Below are 21964 nucleotides of genomic sequence, written 5' to 3'. Positions count from 1 at the left end.
TGTAGAGTGAGGGTGGGGTGCACCACAGCAGCATGCTGGGACTGCTGAGGGTGGAGGAGGGAGTGATGATGACATCAGAGCTGCAGCACAGAGACCAGTGAACACACAGTCTGTTCATCTTTGCATAGATACAATATACAGCACAATATTGAATGACAGACACGCTGTGGGAGCTTCCACAGATACACTGACGTCAGCATCCAGAGTCCTCCTGCTGCTCCCCCCTCAGAGCCCCGTGATCAGCACCAACACATTCAGTTAGATGACAGAGTCCAGCTGCAGCTAGAATCAGCTCCCCTCTGTGAACAACAGCACAGCGTCAGTGTTTCACACTCAGTGAAAGGAGGAAACAGCAGAAGAACACCATGTGTGCTACGTTTCCCAGGACACACTACAAACTGCACAAATACAGAGCAGCACGTGGAAGGACCTGGAGCTGCATTTACAGAGCTGCAGACAGCGTGATGTCCTGTATGGACAGGTGGAAGGAACCAAGTCCTCAGCTGGAACACTCGTGTTTGTCCACAGACAGGAAACACAGCAGGAAACTTCCTCACAGAAGTGCAGCTCATGGATAACACACTTCCTGTCAGTCAGAATGAGGCTGCAGCCAAACACAGAAAGGTGTTTTTGTCCAGATGAGCCCAGAGAAGAAACACGAGTGTTCACAGACATCAGAAGCTCAGAGAGGTGAAACATGAGGTTGGAGTCCTCGTCAGCATCCAGAAGAGCTGCTGTGAAACCCTGAGTACTCATGACAGACTCTGATGGCACAAACACATCATGATTCAAACAGAAAGACAAACATGGAGCTCCTGATCCTCCTGCATGAGAACAAGCTGACATGAGCGCTGTGTCTGAGAGTGTCTCCCTGTCACAGTGACAATAACACAGCTGCTGCTCACAGTCATTAAACTGACCTGAGGTCAGCTGTGCTCCTTACATATGAACCATGTGACCTCACATCAGTGCTGTGGATGACTGTAGTCATAGAAGAGTAGAGCTGTAGCAGGTGGTGTGAGGAGGAGGTGGTGTATTCTAGTTAACGCAGTACTGAAACACTCCAGCAGAGGGCGCTGTTAAGTCCTTATTGTAACACAGTTACTGTGTGCAGTTAGACTTCATACATAATCTGCACTTATTTCCATCAGACATGCTGTCAGTAAATGATTGGTTTCTATTGATTCTACTTCCTGTTGACTCGTTTGATGACAGTGAAACAATCACAGCTGATTGTGTGATGATGTAAACTGTCACTGTTACATTCAGTGTGTGTGACATAATGTTAGTGCAGGCTGATAACAGCCTGGTTCTGTTAGAAACACATGAACGTGTCCATAGATCAGTGTGTGTTTAACATGAGAGCTTCAGCCCTGCTGATGTGTTAAATAAAGACATGCAGGAAAACTGATGAGACTCTGAAATAACTCTTTATATTTATAATGTAACTCTGCATCAAAAGAACAACAAAGGATCCCAGACAGGTTTCTGTGAACAAAGACCATTCTGATGTTTCTGTGTTTCTAACACTTTGACATTATTAGTAAACAGACTGCAGTGAGCAGCATTTATAAAGAGCTTCTATATAAAGATATGACAGCTGTTTGACAAGTTTATCACTCTGTGTTTGGACCTGATCAGTCCAGCTGTTTACTTGAAACATGTTCATTTACCTGTTCTGTTATATTCATGTTCTTGTCTCTGTTGAAAACACATTTTAATGTCCCTCAGATTTTTCTCCCAGATGAATAAATATAAAAATGACACAAACTGACTGCAGCTACTTTTTGTCCTTTCTGTCAAAAACCTTCATGTGACTCATGAGAGACACGTTTCAGCTGTTTGTGACAGATCAGAGGCCAACAAGTCATTTATAACACTTTCCATCATTGTTTAAAGTTCTCAGTGTTTCTGTGTTGCTGCGTATAGGATCTCCCAGCATCATCACTGTGCTGTCCAATCATTGTGTGCGAGGTTACCCTTATAGTGCGATGTGTGTTTGCACAAAGAGAAGCATGTGTGTCAAATATAAATAAGCACAGAACAGAAACAGCTGCTCGTTTCTTCTGTTTAGAGTCAAGTTAGTGTTTTGTGTCTTTGTTTGAGGCCTGATGTCGAGCAGAGGTGTGTGTAACTGCACTGCTCTGTTATATGTGTGAAGTGTGTGCTTCTCTTCAGCATCATCTTTGTCACTGCTGATTCCTTTGTGTCATCATGTGTTGAGAAGAGAGAACAGTTATAACGGAGGAGCAAAAGGAAGCCCTGAAATCTGCATCAACAAGGAAGTGTTGGCTCACCAGTGATCCCAGCAGAGCCACTGGTTTGGCTCCAGTTGTTCTAGATTCAATGATGTTGTTGCTACAGATACATGTCAGCATCTTTATTGAATTTAATATGAAGCAGAAATGGTGTCATTAGGAGAAGAAGAGGAGAACAAGTCCGGCGAGGAGGCAGCAGCTCTTAAAGATGAAACAGCAGCTCAGCCCTGAGCTCAGAGAGCTGCACATGAAAAAGCTCCTCAAGCAGATCCTGTCAGAGGTTTGTCATCAACAGGAGGAACTGTTCACATCATAGGATGAAGATGCTGTCAGCTGGATGAAGAAGGTTATTTAATGCAAACGTTCACACTGAAGTCAAATTGTTGTCGTGTTGAACAGATTCATGTACTGATCGTCTCCAGAATGTTAGAAGAGCTTCAATGAATCATTAGAAACAACTTACAGCTGCACAGCTGTGTCAAACACATCTGTGTGTCATTGTGGGATTGTTGTGTTTCTACATGTGACACACGTCTAAAACATGCACACAATCTGAACACAAACAGGGACTCATGTGTTCCCACAGCCAGATGCTGAGAGCCATTTCCTTGTAGTCCTGTGTCTACATACATGAACCATTAGATGTTATTGGAATGATTGTCAGCTCTGATAGTTTCATGTGTGTTTAGCTGGACGCTGTTTGATCCTCGACATGTTTAAAGGTGTCCAGTCCTGAGACACTGGGGCTGGAAACAGCTGTGATGTCATTGGACTGTCACACAGACAGAAGTGCATGAAGCGAGCAGCCGAGGAGCCGCTGATGTTTTGGATTCAACAGCATTTGAAAGGTCGACACAGACACATTTGCACACAGAGAGCTGAATCTGTCATATGCCACAGTGAACTCACTGTTCAGTGTTTTTCAGGAAGCTTCTTAACTGCCTCTGCTGCCAAACAAGCAGCTGATGTCCTCGAGAAGAAGCTGAAGAAGTCTTCAACAACAAATACAGGAAGTGGACTTTCAAATACTAGATTCACTTTAGACTCACAGAGAAATGACTCAACCAGCTGTGTTTGACTCTATGAAAGGTCAGTGTGTGTCTGCACACAGACTGTTGTGTTGGACTGTTATTCAGTTGTCTGCTGAATGTTTTCAAATGTCTGCATCTCAGCTGTGATGAGGCTGGGGGTCATGGGAGGCCACCGTAGCAGCCTCTTCAACATCATGACATCATCATAAATGCTGCTGGACTGTCTGATGGGCTGACGGTGAAAAAGCCGTCGGGAAGGAAACAGAAGACATTTCAGAGGCTGCAGCAGATTTCTTTGATTCGGGGCCTTTTTCAGCTTTATTGGACAGAGCAGTGAAGATAAGTGACAGCAAAGCAGAGAGAAAGGGGGCGTGGCCCGGGTCAAAGCCAGGCCAGCTGCTCTCCACCTCGTGGTCACCTGCTCATCCTAGTGAGCTCCACCAGCAGCCCTTTCACACACTTTACACTGTCAAACACTGTGTGTGGACCTCAGCTAACAACAGGCTACATTTAAGTCTGGACTACATGCTTTTATATTGTTTTTATTCCATCAGCAGCTCAACATCATGAGCAGCTTTGACATAAAGACATCAAACTCAAGCTGACTTTAAACTACTTTTAATACAGGGGCTCAAAAACAACAACATCTTTATTATATATCAGGACACAAAGTCATTTCATCTCAAAGGGAAACAGCTTTATTTGGAATAACCAGCACTATCAACTGGTTTGGGATCTCCACCAGTTTCATGTCTTTGCAGCTTCTCCAACAAAGTTCCTGTAAAATCAGCATGTTTGTCTTTATTGGTTTGATAGTGATTGATTATTCAGTCCCAATCTGCTGTCATCTAAAGAACAAAATGATGTTTCTATGAGTCACAAAGCTCCAGATGTTGTCGGCTTCACAAAGAAAACAAAGAACTTAAACACAAAGTGTTTGGAGCCAAAATGTTCCCAAGCTGCTCTTTTTGAAATGGCAGAGGTACAGTGGTGTCTAACAGCACACTGTGGAAGGCAAACATGTTATTGTTGGATGAAACTTCATGAATCCTTTGTAGATTTGAGCTGTTGGAGCCTTTCTTTTCTCTTCAGGTGTACAGATGCTGAGGAGGCAGGTGAAGCAGGTGGAGCTGTTGTGATGGTGGCAGAGGGTGTGTCTTAGTAACTCTGTGAGGCAGAACTGGATCCAACATTGTGGATGTGTTGATGTTGGAGCCATTAAGAGTCTCTGGCCACACTGTAGGATTTCCCTTTGATCCACTGTGGGGGCATTTTGGAGTCTGTCAGTGAAACTCTTCATGTTTGTGTTTGACTCCAGTTTATAGAAACAGAGAAATGTGTCATGCTTTTGTTCGGCCTCCACAAATACACACATTTGTTCATTGGTTGGACTTTTTGGAAGGAGACACATTGAAAACCATGTTAATAAGATCTTGTTGTTTCCTGTGGATCCGACACAGAGAGTGGACTTCAGACAGAAAGCGTGGAAGAGATTTTAGAGGCCGTGTGTGGCAACAGGAAGTTTCTGTGTGTTTGCTGATCTTACATGTGGAAAACAACACGTGATGTTTGTGAAGTTCTACAATGATCATTGTTCTCACAGCATTTTGAGTGGGAACAGTTCAAACTGGGAGTAGTGGGAGTTATTTGCTGATTGAAACAAGCTGAATGTTTCTGTGACGATGAAGATCAGCAGCTCAGCTGATCAATGAACTGACATCTATCAGTCGTTTCATGAGATGAAGTCATCAGCAGACATTTGTTCTGACTGTGTGATGAATGTCAGAACGTCAGGGCTCTGCTTTAGTCACTGCTTGATGATCATTGGCTCATTGTTGAATCCAGGGCCCAGTCTGACCTCTGACCTTTGCTGCAGGTCTTCTGTGTTATCTCCACTTTCATGTCTGATCTTCTACTTGTAGTCCTGTGTCTACATATACAGTGGCTTTCAAAAGTATTCGGCCCCCTTGAACTTTCCCACATTTTGTCACATTACAGCCACAAACATGAATCAATGTTATTGGACTTCCAGGTGAAAGACCAACACAAAGTGGTGCACACGTGAGAAGTGGAACGAAAATCATACATGATTCCAAACATTTTTTACAAATAAATAACTGCAAAGTGGGGTGTGTGTAATTATTCAGCCCCCTGAGTCAACACTTTGTAGAACCAGCTTTTGCTGCAGTTCCAGCTGCCAGTCTTTTAGGGTCTGTCTCTGCCAGCTTTGCACATCTACAGACTGAAATCTTTGCCCATTCTTCTTTGCAAAACAGCTCCAGCTCAGTCAGATTAGATGGACAGCGTTTGTGAACAGCAGAAATTGAAATTGAAATTGCAGTGAAGTCAGCTAGAAACTTACAGTGACGTGGACATCATGCAAAGACTGCCAGACTCTGTAATACTGCAAATGATCAGTGACTCAGGTTAACACTAAACTTTAAACGGCACCTCTGTGTCTCTGTGTGCTGAACATCTAGGATTGAGTCAGGCTGCATCAGCTGAAGCTGTTATTTGTATATATCAGTATTTTTTTATTCAGGTGTGGGGAAAATACGTAAGACTGCAGTGAAGCGATGCACCAGATGAATCCCTGGCCAAAGGTATCGTACTCAAATCAGACTACTGATCCAGCCACATCAGCCTTTTGTGAGGTCTGTTTAAAGTAGACTAAAAGTGAACTGCAGGTTCCTGAGAGGTGGACTGTGAGCACAGAAACACATGTTCATACATACAGCTGCAGCAAACTTACACTAATTTTAAATAGATTTGTTACTCTGATGTCTGTCTCTGTGTTAGTCCTCTGACAGACTGGTGACCTGTCCAGGTGTGCTCTACCTACTACTGGGACAGGTTCCAGCCTCTGTAATAGAAATGTTCTGTTATTCTCATTTAAAGTGTTTAAGTGCTTATGCATATGCTTAGTTGTGACACTGTTACTGTTCAGTGAAAGTTGCTAAAACTAGATGAACTTACTTCAGCAGTTTGAGAAAACAACTCCCTTTACAGGTGCTGATAAGGCCAAGGGCACAAAACAGCACAACCATTGATGCGTTAGGTTTCATAGCGAGACACGTGAAGTGTGGTAGGATCAGTTTGTAACTTCCTCCCTCTTCCTTGGAAGGCGTAAAGGAGGAGGAGCACGACCTCTGTGGCAGCGCTGACATGACTGAACTGTGATGTTTGATGTGTGTTGGCGCAGTAATAAATAGCTTGATCACAGCTCTTTCTGTGTTGCAGACTTTATTTAAAAAATTCCACGAAACCCCCCCCCCCCCACTGTGAACCTGAATTGAATATTCAGAAGACATTTGTTTAAATAGTTCTACAAATCTGAGCTGTTGGTGTGTCCTTGGATTGTGTGGTAATAATATTAGAGCCTGCAATCTTTCTTACTGGATCTCTACTATGAGTCATGTTACCTGAGATTAGTTCTATGTTTACCTGTCAGCCTGGACGAATGTGCTGTGTGAAGAATGTAAATGACATCAGATCTGAACTGCTTACATCTAAGGAGCCTGTTCATATTTAATTGTAATATGAACCAATGATTTTCTGATTGATTGCTGATATATACAGTGGGGCAAAAAAGTATTTAGTCAGCCACCGATTGTCATCATTTTAGGTGGGGGAACTTGCACAGAGGTCAGTAATTTGCACCAGAGGTACACGTCAACTGTGAGAGACAGAATGTGAAAAAAAAATCCATGAATCCACATGGTAGGATTTGTAAAGAATTTATTCGTAAATCAGGGTGGAAAATAAGTATTTGGTCAATAACAAAAATACAACTCAGTACTTTGTAACATAACCTTTGTTGGCAATAACAGAGGTCAAACGTTTACTATAGGTCTTTACCAGGTTTGCACACACAGTAGCTGGTATTTTGGCCCATTCCTCCATGCAGATCTTCTCGAGAGCAGTGATGTTTTGGGGCTGTCGCCGAGCAACACGGACTTTCAACTCCCACCACAGATTTTCTATGGGGTTGAGGTCTGGAGACTGGCTAGGCCACTCCAGGACTTTCAAATGCTTCTTACGGAGCCACTCCTTTGTTGCCCGGGCGGTGTGTTTTGGATCATTGTCATGTTGGAAGACCCAGCCTCGTTTCATCTTCAAAGTTCTCACTGATGGAAGGAGGTTTTGGCTCAAAATCTCACGATACATGGCCCCATTCATTCTGTCCTTAACACGGATCAGTCGTCCTGTCCCCTTGGCAGAAAAACAGCCCCATAGCATGATGTTTCCACCCCCATGCTTCACAGTAGGTATGGTGTTCTTGGGATGCAACTCAGTATTCTTCTTCCTCCAAACACGACGAGTTGAGTTTATACCAAAAAGTTCTACTTTGGTTTCATCTGACCACATGACATTCTCCCAATCCTCTGCTGTATCATCCATGTGCTCTCTGGCAAACTTCAGACGGGCCTGGACATGCACTGGCTTCAGCAGCGGAACACGTCTGGCACTGCGGGATTTGATTCCCTGCCGTTGTAGTGTGTTACTGATGGTGACCTTTGTTACTTTGGTCCCAGCTCTCTGCAGGTCATTCACCAGGTCCCCCCGTGTGGTTCTGGGATCTTTGCTCACCGTTCTCATGATCATTTTGACCCCACGGGATGAGATCTTGCGTGGAGCCCCAGATCGTGGGAGATTATCAGTGGTCTTGTATGTCTTCCATTTTCTGATGATTGCTCCCACAGTTGATTTTTTCACACCAAGCTGCTTGCCTATTGTAGATTCACTCTTCCCAGTCTGGTGCAGGTCTACAATACTTTTCCTGGTGTCCTTCGAGAGCTCTTTGGTCTTGGCCATGGCGGCGTTTGGAGTCTGACTGTTTGAGGCTGTGGACGGGTGTCTTTTATACAGATGATGAGTTCAAACAGGTGCCATTCATACAGGTAACGAGTGGGGGACAGAAAAGCTTCTTACAGAAGACGTTACAGGTCTGTGAGAGCCAGAGATTTTCCATGTTTGAGGTGACCAAATACTTATTTTCCACCCTGATTTACGAATAAATTCTTTACAAATCCTACCATGTGGATTCATGGATTTTTTTTTCACATTCTGTCTCTCACAGTTGAAGTGTACCTCTGGTGCAAATTACTGACCTCTGTCATCATTTTAAGTGGGGGAACTTGCACAATCGGTGGCTGACTAAATACTTTTTTGCCCCACTGTGTGTGTGTGTGTGTATATATATATATATATATATATATATTTTTTTTTTTTTTTTTTTACATACATAGTTTTTTGTTGCCTTATGGTTCCAAGCGCTGTCACCAATCTTTGCATTTTGTTATTATCTCATGACACTTGTTTAATCAGCTACCATCTCTCCTGTGGACTTTTTAATGTCTACAGTCTCAGACCAACACAGCCCTGCCCTTCCCATATTAGATTCTTGATGAATGTGTGTTGTTGTTATTCAGCCTGGTTCAATGTGCCCCTTTTTAACTTTGAGCACCCGCCCCTTTAAACCTCTCTGCACAGCCCTGCACTGAACTCACTATCTTCTCCCTCTAACAGCCTCCACATGTTCTCACTGTAATTTCCCCTCATGAATGAATTTATGCTGCACTAATCTGAATGTTTGCAGGGAAATCAAACGCATTTCACACGCAGTACTCGAGCTGACTTACCTTTGTTTGAATGACGACTTGTACGCGCTGACTCCACAGATAAGGTACGAGAATATGTCAGGCTACGTCTTCAGGGTTTCTACTCCACGGCCGTATTTCATACGGGTCCACATTTCCACTGCACGCTATTTTCTGCAAGTACCGCCGCTTCGCCTCTGGACGCAATCGGTCTCTATACAGTCCGTTCTCTTTTGAGCTGCTTTTAAGCATCTTGTAATCGTCGTTCCAACACAGTGTGTTTGTTTTGATTCGTAGACCTCGAAAATGGTGCCGCGCTCCCACAATGCATTGCGGCGTGACGTCAACTCCAAAGCCCTATAGAACATGTTCTTTTTCATTGTCAAAATTATCAGGAATAAAGAAGAAAACTGATTCAAAACCTGTGGAACCTGCCAAAAAACAAGTTTTACTGCAAAGGATTTCTAGATGTGAAGGTTTTGTGGCTTTTTTCAGTTTCTAAAACAAACTCATTTGTACAGAAGGATATGAGGATGTATATGTCCGGTGGTGGGTTTTTTTCTTCTTGATTTAATGTATTCATTTATCTCTTCACTTAATCTTTCTTTATGTTTTTTTTTTTTGATTTGGCATGAGCGATTTCCGGTCCTCACTCCAAGCCAGTTGGTGGCGGTAATGCACCACATGTTCTATCACAGCTGCGTCCGAGAGGACAGGAAACGTCTGTATGCGTCTGCAAACCAGGTAACTACACTCAGCTGAGCCTCTCTGCTAGTCGTTATTAGTTGGAGGGTTTTGCGTCACTTTCTCTCGGCTTGATAAAGGGCTGTATAGAAATCTCTGGTACGTAACACGTAACGTCATTTTTAGGGAGCGTCGCAGAGAAGTGAGGCTGTTTCTTTGTTTTTGTCGAGTTTTGATTGAAGACATGTTTCCACTCCGTTTTTTACTCGTTTGTTTTTTCATTAATAACTTTACATTATCACAGAGAACAAGAAGGCGCTTTGTTTGTCACATTCACCTTATGTCTGTGAAGGTTCTCAGTCATCCAGGTCATCGTAGTCAAAGGAGCTTGCAAAGAAAAGCGTCTGGACTTCTTTAAGTTACTTGAAGACGTTTCACCTCTCATCCGAGAAGCTTCTTCAGTTCTAAGGTCAAATGGTGGAGAGTCCCAGATATAAACCTAGTGGGAGTGACCCCCCACAGAGGGACAAAAGGACCCCCTGATGATCCTCTAATCACCTGAGCCAAGGTGTGAAACTGGGTGTGGGTCCCAATCAGCCAGAGTTTCGGGTGAGTTCATTGTGAAACCTGGCCCCACCTTATCATGCGAATTCCTGAGGTCAGATGGCCCAGGATGTGAGTGGGCATTAAGGCGTCTGGGAAGGGATCTCAAAACTGGATTATAGATGGCAGAGAGTTGGTGTCGTAAACCCCGCCTCTGTTCAAAGATGGTCGCTCACAGTGGACATAGATGGCTTCTTTCACTCCTCTTTCAAACCATCTGTCCTCTCTGTCCAAAATGTGAACATTAGCATCCTCGAAAGAGTGTCCTTTATCCTTAAGATGCAGATGGACTGCTGAGTCTTGTCCTGTGGAGGTGGCTCTTCTATGTTGTGCCATGCGCTTGTGAAGTGGCAGCCACTTGGCAGCCACAGTGATAAATGGCTGAGATGGCTGCAGCTGTACGTGTGAGGTACCTACATATTTCAAGATGAATTTGCAGAGATGTCATGTTTGGTGCTTACAGACATCACACTGCATTTTGTGATTTCGTAGCTATTGTTGTGATATTTCGGAGCTTCCCATGATCACCGTGGCAGTCATTCATTTTAACATAACCTTTCTATTCCTTTCAGGGATCCTCATTTTTTTGGTACGGAAGATCAGCAGCTGTGTCGACAGGCAACAGGTAACGGCATGCTTTTCTGTTAGTACTGTAGACCTTGGTCTGGTGCCCTTTTTTAGTTTAACACAGTATTTTCATTTGCCGAAGTGTAGAAAGCTTGTTCCAGGAGAAACAAACTTTAGTGAGTTCTGCAAAATGATTCCCACCATTGCACACTCTGTCAGCCTCCAGTGTGCCCTTTTTTTGTCCTTTAACTGAAGAAAGTCGGTATCAGAACATATGAGATAAGTGAGATCCTCATTTTGCCTGCTTATTTCAAGATACAACATTTTCACAAACTGCTGTAGGATAACCTTGCTATTTGTCTTTTCCAAAACTTCTACATTCATCCATATTTCCTTGTCTGCTTCTTTCCAGGTGAAAAGTACCTGAAATGGGTGAAAGATTTTGTTTCCAAAAACAAAAGCATGTGCGTTCACCTGAAGAAGCCAAGTGGTGCTGACCTGTGGATAGAAGAGCTTGAGAACACCAAATACAACGGGGATGATGATGAAGTTAACGCCTGGGGAAAATTCTACCTTCCCGAGATTGTAAAAATGCAGGTTATTGGTGTGGTAAAGGGCACCTCATGTCCATGTGACGAGCTTGTGCTGATGACGCGTGAGGACAAAAAGCTGTACGGCTATGACGGAGAGGAGCTGCATCTGGTGGCTTCCAGTTTCCTGGAACTATGTGACAAAACGATAGAGTATCCAGCATCCAAGCGCTACTACAATGGAGAGGCCTTCAAAGATATGGTGAGAAGTTAGACTGCTAAGAATAAGACTGGGGATGCCTAGTGTTAGAGATCAATCACCTGAGCTTTTCTTTGTATTGTTGTGTGTTCTGTTTAGACTGAGGAGGACTGGAAAAAAGTTAAGATGAGTGATGTGGGGAGGAAACTGCAGGAAGAACATAAAAAGCTGGTAAATGAAACCCAGTCAGCGTTCGTCAGCCTAATATCATAGGTGGGTATTGGAGCTGAGTATCATCACTGATTTCTAGAACCTGTTCAATTCCAATTCACAAGGTCCCAATTAGATTCCATTTAATTCTTACTCAGAGAGTCAGAAACATTATAATTCTGATCATTTATCAGTACTGACACTTGTGAAACTTCATCAGAGGTGTGAGCATCACAGCAGATGCTTTTGTGTCAAAGTAACTGAGGATAAAACACAAAACCATGAAGCAGATTTTCCTGGCCTAGCTTTTTACAGTAGATAACCTTAAAAATATTATTCTGCAGTAGAACAAAAGCAGACGAGAACCACGACTCAACAAATGTACATTGGCTGATGCTGCTGAAGTGATTCAGAGGTTTTAATAAGAGGTTTTAATAGAGACACAGCAGAGCATTTTGCAGTTTCACTTAATTTGAAAAAAATAAATAAAATTTGGTATTGAACAGCAGAAATGAGGCTGTCTTGTCGGAAGTCATTAAAAAAAAATGGCTGTAAACAACGGTAGACTGCTTCATAACAAGCAAGCGAATAATGCCAAAAACAGAGATTTGAGATGGGAAACGGTGTTCTTAAAGTACACTGAGAGAGGCAGAGAGCTGTGCTGTGTTGTTTTTCTGTGTGTGTTTTAATGGTGGTGGAAGCAAACCAGCAAAAGTAAGAGGGAATTCATGACAATGTTTATGTCAAGCGAAATGTGTCTTCTTTTGCTGCTGGTTTGGTTAGAGAGAGACAAAACGTGCAGCTTCAGGATCTGAGCAGCTTTCAGCACCAACGGCATCACAGCTCAGACTTGGATTCAGGATTAAGCCCTTTATGTTTGACTGTAGTGATTGTAGCTCTGTCCTTGTTATTAATCGCTTTAGTCAAACACAGCTATTGTTTGCTGGGATGTGTATATCCTTGACAGTTTGTATCTCAGAGTTATCAAAGACACTGTGGATAATCATCAAGAGATTGTTGTTCTCTTAATAATGACCTATTTGATTGTTTGTTTTTTCTTCTTCTTACAGATTCTGGTATTTGGCCAAAAGAGAGCTTCACAATTCTTGGCTTCACCTGTGGTAGAAAAATGACTGAAGTTATGCAACACTCTCTAAAATTAAAGCTATGCAACGCTTTAACATGAATGGCGAAGGAGTGCATCTCTTTCACTGTCTCTTCCTGTCCTCTTCTCAGTCTTTGTTGTGGCACCTCTGCTATGTGTTATAGAAAGCACTTGGAATCATGTTCAATACAAAAACACCAAACTCGTGGGATTGCCCTAGCAAGCAGTTGGTAAAAACTAATTAAACCTGATATATATCAGCTTCACTTTCTAGCTGCAAAAGCACGTTTCTGCAAAAGCATGCAGTTTCCTGTCAGCACTTTTTGGCACAGAGTGTACTCAGAGTTAGGCCTTTCTTATATAAAGCAATATAATCAGCATATAAACATTTAAGATGATAAATTTAAAGCTCAACAGTAACTGCTATAAATATTATAACTACACATGTAGTGCTTTTGCTTAAGTAAATTATAGTTGGGATCATAATAAGAAAACATGTGTTTTTATTTTCTGTGTACCCTGGGTACAGACCAGTATAAATATGGGATTCTTCCCAATAAATGCTGTCTGATAATGCTTCATATTGCATTAAACACTAGATATGTAAGCAAACAAACAAAAACCCATAGAAGCCAGTTTTAATTATTAAATGTGACAATTACATGGAGATGGAAAGTAAACATGCTTATACACGTCTCTGTGATTACAGAAAATCCACACAGATGCTGTCAGAGCAGAGAATCTTTGATTTATCAGAATGATGAATGCAAACGATTTCATGAAATCTCACTCTTGTTCTGGGTTGTAAAATTCACCTGTCCAGTTAAACCGAATCCTTTGCAACACAGTTCTAAGAACCCTACCAACCTCATCCTCAGCTCTCTGCCTGTTATCCTTTTCAGCTGAGTATTCATCCACATGTGTTTCAACTTCTCTCTCATTTTCAAGCAAATTGCTCAGGCTCTCAGCTTCAGCACAGTTACTGTTTTTTTATTATTCTCTTCTAAGTCCAAGTCTGTGAGGAGATCTTGCAGACTCTGCTTTATTTGCTCTTCATTCTCTGAGTTATTTTGCAGGACGATCTGAAAACAGTTACAGATCTGGTCAAAGTGTTGCACCTGATTATATAGTTGTTTTTCATAGAAAGTTGATCAACATGTTTGTTTCGCTGCTTGACTTATTTAACTATGCAGGACCATTGGATGCTTTTGATTTAGACATTTTAAGATAGGGGGTGAAACAAGTCACAAAAATCTACAATATGTGGGGCGATCGTGGCTCAAGAGTTGGCAGCTCGTCTTGTAATCGGAAGGTTGCCGGTTCGAGCCCCAGCTTGGACCGTCTCAGTCGTTGTGTCCTTGGGCGAGACACTTCACCCGTTGCCTACTGGTGGTGGTCACAGGGTGGCTGTGGCTACAAGCTTGCCATCACCAGTGTGTGAATGGGTGGATGACTGGATGTGTAAAGCACTTTGGGGTCCTTAGGGACGAGTAAAGCGCTCTACAAATACAGGCCATGTAATGGCAGAAACATTCTCTAGTGTAAATCCTGACTAGTTCATTAACTACAGATCAGTTTCAGTGAACATTATTCACAGAGGGATCTGAGTTCCTTATACCAGACTCTACAGAAACTGTAACACTGTACAGCTCTGCGACTCAACAATATGACAACAATGTAACACACACTAGAATCATCAAATAAAGCCCCACTAACCACTAGAACTAACTAACTAGCACTGGACACTTGCATATTAGAGATTTCTACCACCATAGGAGGCGAGATATCATCCTTGAACCAGAGCATCCAGCCCTCAATTTCGGACATAAAAAGCGACGTGGCCAGGCATGATAACACTTTGACTGAACTGCAGGACTGTGCCTCGAACCACTCTGACACCATCGCCACTCTCCAGGCCACTGTGGAGCGTTTGTCTACGGAGGTAAAGAAGCTAGATGAGAGATGTGGAGCTCTTGAGGCACTCCAGGAGGAATAATTTAAGAACTGCAGGAATACCAGAAGGCACAGAGGGACCCAAGATGACTGAGTTGGTTCACACCTGTTGGCGGAGGCGCTATCTCTCGAGGAGAAGCCACTCATCGATCGAGCACATAGAGCGAATCGCCAGCGTCCCAAACAAAGTCATCTTCCTCGGCCCATCATCTTGAGATTGCACTACTACCACATTGGTGAGGAGATTCTGCTGAAAGCTGCAGAGAACAAGAACCTGATGTATAAGGGTTTTTAAAATAAACATCCTCCCAGATTTCCCTCCCTCTGTTGGAAACGCAGAGCCGCATTTGCAAATATGAGAGGAAGACTACGTGGGATGACCGGCGTCAGGTACAGACTGCTATACCCTGCAAAGCTGTTAGTGACCCATGGTGATGTGAGGAAAAGCTTTACCCATCCCAAAGAGACCGTAGACTACGCGGAGAAGCACCTCTCCCACCCACCTTCAAATGTATTAAAAGCAAGGATATATCTATATGTCTAACGCTGACACAGCACTGTGTTTCTTCTTTTCCCTTTATATTCCATGTAAAGGTGAATATGGAGCGTTTATGGAGCTCGTTTATTGACCAGCTGTCAGTTAGAAGGTAAGAGTTACTAGGTTAACAGAGGTTAGCAGTAACAGTACGGGGAAGTATATTGTGTTGTTCTTTTGTTGGTTTTTATTTTATCCTACTTTACTTTGTTATTTTGATTTTACCTGTTGTGAGTGCTTCCCGTAATTCTCCTTTTTCTTGCGCCGCTGCGGCCAGAGTTCACAACATTACATATTTTTGTATCTATAAACAGGAAGCTGACACTCTCCAGACTTTATCAAAGGTGTGAGCGTCACAGCAGAGGCCTTTGTGTCAACGTAGCTGAAGACAAAACACAGAAACACATGAAGGAGATTTTCCTGGCCTGGATTTTATACAAATATTCTGCAGTACATCAAAAATGAAAGAAAACCATTAGTCAACATATGAACATCACCTCTGAAGTTACAGAGCTTTGATTGGAGACACAGCTGAGCGTTTTGCATTTTGCATAATTAATTACATAATTAATTATGTAACCATAATTAAATGGTTACATCATCTTTAAAGTCCCCAGAGATCAGGAAAAGGGCCTGAGGGTGCTGTGTTTGGAGTCTGCTGGTTACAGTGTGCAGGACCTCACAGGCTGCTGCAGCGTTAGCAGAGGGCGGGACATACACAGCTATCATAATCACGTGTGTAAACTCTCGTGGTAGATAGTACGGTCTCATGCTAACCGCTAGCAGCTCAATGTCCTTACAGCATAGCTTCTCTTTGATAGAGAAATGCCCAGAGTTACACCATCTATCGTTCACAAACACAGCCAGACCCCCTCCTCCCTTCTTACCACTCTCCGCTGTTCTGTCATAAGAGGCTCAGCAGCTAAAGCAGCACACCTGGGTCTCCCAGCCTATTAAAAGCAGCCCTTTGCTTCACCTGCTTCACTAAACATTATTATTTTAAGCAGAGTGGTGTGATTTATGTAGGCATTGCTGTGTGACAGGATGACTTTTCTTGCACACCCACCAAATGAGGGCGCACATGCTTCCACGCCCACTGGTGACTGCACACATCCTTTCAAGGAAGCATTTCATTCATCCCTAACAAATGGAACAAAACACTGTGCAGCGTGTTCAGGTTTGAACGTGGCCCTGGCCTCTCTCTGCATCCACCTGGCACATGCAACACACATCCACTCCCTGCTGAACTGCTTGTATTTGATGTGTTGAAGTTTTGGTAAAGTTTGAATAAATTCCACTTTATTTATAGGAACATTTCATCTGTGGACTCCTGCTTCCCCTCTCCTTGAGCCAGTTTGCGACGGGAACATGACATAAGAAAAGTAATTTATCCCTTTTTGATTCTGTGTATCTGGCGCTCATCCAGTGAGTTCACACTTGGCAGAAACAGACTGAATTTGTCTGGAGAACTTTGGCTTCAGCCAAGTTAGATAAACACACTGTGTCTCTGTCAAAACAGCAGTGTAGTTGTGGCACCCCTGTGAGGGAATGACCACATGAATATTATTTTGTGTAAAACACTCATGTAACGGGACATTTTTCATTGCTATATGTATTTATTTTCAGTTTCTTTAAGAGGATAGAAAATCCATGTAACAGGGATTCATTTTATGTTAGAAAGCAGTGAGGGCGGAACTTTGGTGCTTGCTCCGGGGTTTCGGGGAGCAGTAAGTGGAGCCCACCTTCCGCTGCTTCCTCAGACACGTTCTGGAGGAAAGCAGAGACGCATCGTGTCTTCCTTACTCTGCTCTTCACCTGCTTTTACAGGTCGGTACACGGTGCTCGCACCGAAAATGTTGTTTATTGTCACCATGGTTACCCACGTTAATGTGAATGGGAGAGTTAAGGCGGTCCGCCAAAGTTATTTATATGTAAACACGGGAGAAAACCAGAGGAGTGTCCCGCGCGACCGCACCGCGAGCCCGCTCGTTAGGTGGAGCGCTCGTGAAGCAGAGTCAGTGCGCTCCTATGCTCTGTGCAAACGTGTTGTAATGCTCCAATCAAATCAGTTCTGTGAGATGTGAATGTTAATAGTTCTGTTAAAGTGACTGAGTAGATTAGCTAGTGTAACACAAGCACTCTGAGCAACTCTGTGTAGCTAACAGAGGCATTCATGGGTTGATTAAACAAGCTGTGTTTCATGATGCACTAAATAGTGATTTTGCCAGTAAATTACTGGAGGGAACAAATGTAATGTATTTACCAATGCTGTTATTGAATAGAACTGTTTAGCCAGTAAGACACTGCAGAAGACAATGTGATGTGTTTATTGATATGATAAAAGGATGTAGCTGTTATGGAAAGAAGTGTGAACTTGAGAAACTGAACCAGTTAAAAAGAGTATATTTCACTGATGTTGTGAAATAAGTAAATGTAATTGATGTGAATGAGGAACCAGCTGAACAGTATATTGAAAGCTCATGTTTAGTGTTTTATAGCATTTATTTGTGTGAAATAAATCAGACTCAGACACGTTCTGGAGGAAAGCAGAGACGCATCGTGTCTTCCTTACTCTGCTCTTCACCTGCTTTTACAGGTAACATATTTGTCATCGAGGTCTTCATCCTTGGGACCCGTAACATAGTAACTTCTTCATTGTTATACTTCTATAGTTTTCCCATTTTGTGAGCTGTGGATGTGGAAAGTGTCTCAGTGACACATCCACATGAAAACGGCGTTACCTTCGTTCATTTGCACGTCAAATGAACGAGCTGTTTGGACTTTAACGTCACAGCTGATGCTTCGATACTCGAACTCAAGAGTTCAGCTTCCACTCAGAGGTACAAGTACACACAGCAAAGATAAACGTGTACACAAGGTGGAACCCACAAGTGCACAGCTCCAACCAGAGATGGGCAGTAATCCGATTACTTTTTTCAAGAAACGAGTAAAGTGAGGGATTACTATTGCAAAAAAGGTAATTAGATTACTGTTACTTTGCCGTAAGCACGCTGCGTTACTGCGTTACTAAAACCGCAGCTGTGTGCAGATGAACAATGGATAATCTATCGAGTGTGGAGAGAGTGTGAGCGTGCAGCGTTTAAAGCGTGGAAGCACTGACCTTACTTTGAGTTTGACTCTGTAAAAAGTGACAAAAACATTAGCATCCGCTGTTCACTGCGTGGGAAGACAACATGCTCACTCACTATGTGTTAATGGGCATGCTTATTTATAACTTTGATAAAATGTCATAAAATTAATTCCATGCCAGCTCACCATTGGTGATCAGGTAGTTTCTGTTCCAGTTCCAGTCCCATAAATCATGAAGCTTGCTGCCAGAAAAGCTTCAAATCTCCTTTGAAAGCTGTTTGTGGTCTTGATTGTGGGAGCTTCAGTTGTCTGACTCCAGCTGCCACACAGTGCTCACTGATATCATTTGCAAAAACCCCAGTGTGACAATATTTATCAGTGAAGCAGAAATCAGGAAGTGACGACTTTTCTTTGAACATTTGCTAAGGCTAAGCTGTGCTTTCTACCACAGTTGGGAATTTCCTGGTTTACAACAAATTATTGTGTCAACACCGCATAAGATTTCAAACTACAGGAAAATCACTGGAGTTATAAGAGGCAGACAACGACACACACACCACATGCATGCTGTTGCTATTTATTGTGGATTAACCTGTCAAGGGCAAGAACAAAATAATTCTGCCTCAAATACAGGAAATCATAGCTTTCCTGTATTTCCTCCATTGTTGGCATGCTGGTTAGTGCTGTTGCTCCACAGTAAGAAGGTCCTGGGCTAAATTATCCATGAATGTAAACGGCTGTGTGTTTCTATCTGATAGACTGGTGAGCTGTCCAGGGTGTACCCTGCCTGGTAACCTATCACTTCAGGGTTATTTCCCAGCCCTGCTGCAACCAGGATAGAGATAGGAGGATGGTAGTTGTTGTAGACCCATTCAATTTCAATTGAAGGATTAAAATGTTCCAGGAGCTCAACTTACTCCATCTGAACATGTTTCAATCGTGTTTTATGAACACAACATGCAGCTTTACTGAATATGAAAAGGTTGTGTTGATTTAACTCAGTTGTTTAAGTTTCTGCCAAAGCAAAACCTTTGTGTGCAACCAGTGTCCACTATTGAATCAAGTAAATCCAACATGTTTTTGTCAGTGCAAAAGGAGTTACGGTGCCTGTATTCCTGCACAATATTGTCCCGGGAGGGAGAAAACTTTCTGGTGAAGTTTTGGTTGATTTTTGGGTTTTGCTTGACACTAGGTTGATTTTATCAGTGAGGTTTGGATTGTTTTCTTTCTCTAAGAGAGAGAAAGATGGTTTTATGCTTGGACATGTTTGCAATGGGCCCCAGTATTTGTTACTTTATTAGTATTTTATTGGTTGCGTTTGTTTGTGCTTTTGTTACAGTGCACTGAGATAAGAACATCTGAGAGGTGTGATCCACCGGTGGTGATATTTTGGTATTTTGTGAGTTCCCGATTTAACAAATCAGCTCTTTAATCCAGACCTGAGAGGTTGAACTTTAAAGCGCTATAAAATATTCTTACTGGAAACAGTGGCAAAGTGTTTTTCTCCATGATTATAATGGGCTTGGGAGTAGAGCTGGGCGATATATCGAGTTTTTAAAATATATCGATATATTTTTATACGAGATATAAGATGTGACAATATCCTTTATATCGATATAGTCTATGTTACGTTATAATTATAGTTGTGGAGCCGCAAGTTTGCCTCTCTTTCGTCCACTTTTGTCTCTACGCAACGTTACTCCGCCTCGCCTTCACTGAAGACAACTCCCCCTCCTACCCCATCGCTTCACGTGCAGGCAGCGACAAGACGGACACGGCAAATCTCCGTTAACGAGTTACTGCGCATCGCCCCATGCGTGGGGCTGGACGGCGTCAACGTGCTAACGAGCTAAACATGCTAACGAGCTACCCGCGCTAACGAGCTAACCGCGCTAACCCTAAAATCCTTTCATTCTCTCAAAAGTTGATAGCGCGCCTTATGTATGAATTCTGGTTGTGCTTGGTGGCCGCGAACCGATTTTATGTGGTACACGGCGTTCAGCAATCTGTCAAAAATGTTTGAGTACGACTTTGGTAAGCTACGGAGCTGCACCGCTTGATAGATTGTCGGCGCATTACGGGTACCGAGGAGCTTCGCGGAGTGATACGTACTGTGCTTCAACGTAATATTACCGTATTGTGTGTGTATAAGGACCATAAATGGCACCTGTAAGAGACGTGGTTATGAAGCGGATTTCAAACTCCAGGCTATCAGTCACACAGTAAAACTTGGGAACAGAGCAGCTGTGAAATCTGTCTTTGTTATTACGCTCAGCGTCTTTTAGTTTACATTTTGACTGCACAATTGTGAGCTCTTTGTTTAGCACAAAAACAACCTTGTTTTCTTTTATTTATGGAGCATTATTATTTAATGAATGCTCATAATTTAATTTTGAGTAATTTTTCATGTACATCTGTGCTGTATGTTAATAAAAGTGCCTATGTGACATCTGGGACACAGCTTTGACTAAGAACTCTTTTTGTTCTTACTTTATGGCTTAAAAAAAATATCGAGATATATATCTTATATCGCAATCCAGCTAAAAAATATCGAGATATGAATTTTGGGTCATATCGCCCAGCCCTACTTGGGAGAAATTCACTTATATGTGACATTGATCACATGAGAAGTCCTGAGCCTAAAAGGATTGCAGCGAGTCAATCCAGTCCAAAAACAAGGAGCTGTTTTCCTTTAAAATGATGACGTCATCCTGCTGGTGATGGAGGCTCGAATAGGCTGCGCGTGAGACTCCATTATCAGCAATATCTGGTATGAATGTGTGTGGATGTATGCATGTGACTGGACTGTGACGGACTGACGACTAAAAGTTTAACTGACTTGATACTGAGACAAAAACGGTGCCGACTTTAGGATTAGTGAATGTCCACAACAATTCACCCAGCCTGTAGAAGAAGGGTGGAGGTTTTGTCTTGCTTTGTTTGTGCAGGAGCAGAAGGATGACAGAGACTAAAGGGGGAGGCTGTAGCTTCACATGAGTGTGAGCTGCAGACTGAACCCTTTGGTTGCTAATGTTGAGTCACTGATGTTTGCATTAAGAAAATTGTGTTTTATTAGCTGTGTTTTAATTAAGGTATCACATTATATTGTTGGGAATGTTAAATGCTAAAGTGAAGAAAAGCTTTGATTTCACTCATGACTGAACATGTTATTATTAACCATAGCAGGCCACTGTAAAGAGTCAATTAGCTTTTATAGAGGAAAAAAAGGCCAAAAACTCTGTGAATACCTATGAATAACAGGCAATGATAGACTTGTCACATTCAAAATAGAGATATGTAATAACAAACACGGGTCCGTGTCATTTAGGTTCTCCATTGAAATAGTCAATCATTTAGAAAAGTAGAATATATGTCTCAACGCTGTTTCTCAATAATATTAAAAACCTAAAAACTATTGTTGTGGAAGATAGAAGTCACTGTGACAGCCCTCTGACTGTGGAGGACGTTTGTAATCCTATTTCTGCACTTAAGGCCAACAAATCTCCCGGCACAGATGGTTTAACTGCAGAGTTTTATGAATCATTTTCTAATCTCCTGGCTCCGTTCTTACTGCAGCTTTTCATAGGAAGTGTAGAGAA

At 42.5% G+C, this 21964-nt stretch overlaps 1 protein-coding gene across 1 annotated transcript in view; it reads left to right on the top strand.

Moving 5' to 3' along the window:
- The window catches only part of LOC147337099 (protein NLRC3-like), a 58325-nt gene extending 36885 nt beyond the window's left edge, over positions 1–21440 (top strand). The window contains exons 8-10 of the mRNA XM_086286250.1: positions 1013–1031; positions 10232–10248; positions 20690–21440. Coding sequence (XP_086142376.1) covers positions 1013–1031; positions 10232–10248; positions 20690–20750 — 97 coding nt within the window. The 3' untranslated portion in view covers positions 20751–21440. The remainder of the gene's footprint in view (positions 1–1012; positions 1032–10231; positions 10249–20689) is intronic.
- The last annotated feature ends 524 nt before the right edge of the window (positions 21441–21964 follow it).

The sequence above is a fragment of the Aulonocara sp. 'chitande type north' Nkhata Bay genome, linkage group LG3 (genome assembly GCF_057382095.1).
Source record: "Aulonocara sp. 'chitande type north' Nkhata Bay isolate Kocher_YH1m ecotype deep benthic linkage group LG3, A_spYH_male_GT1.1, whole genome shotgun sequence".
Lineage (NCBI taxonomy): Eukaryota > Metazoa > Chordata > Actinopteri > Cichliformes > Cichlidae > Aulonocara > Aulonocara sp. 'chitande type north' Nkhata Bay.
This window is presented reverse-complemented; position numbering and strand designations above follow the sequence as displayed.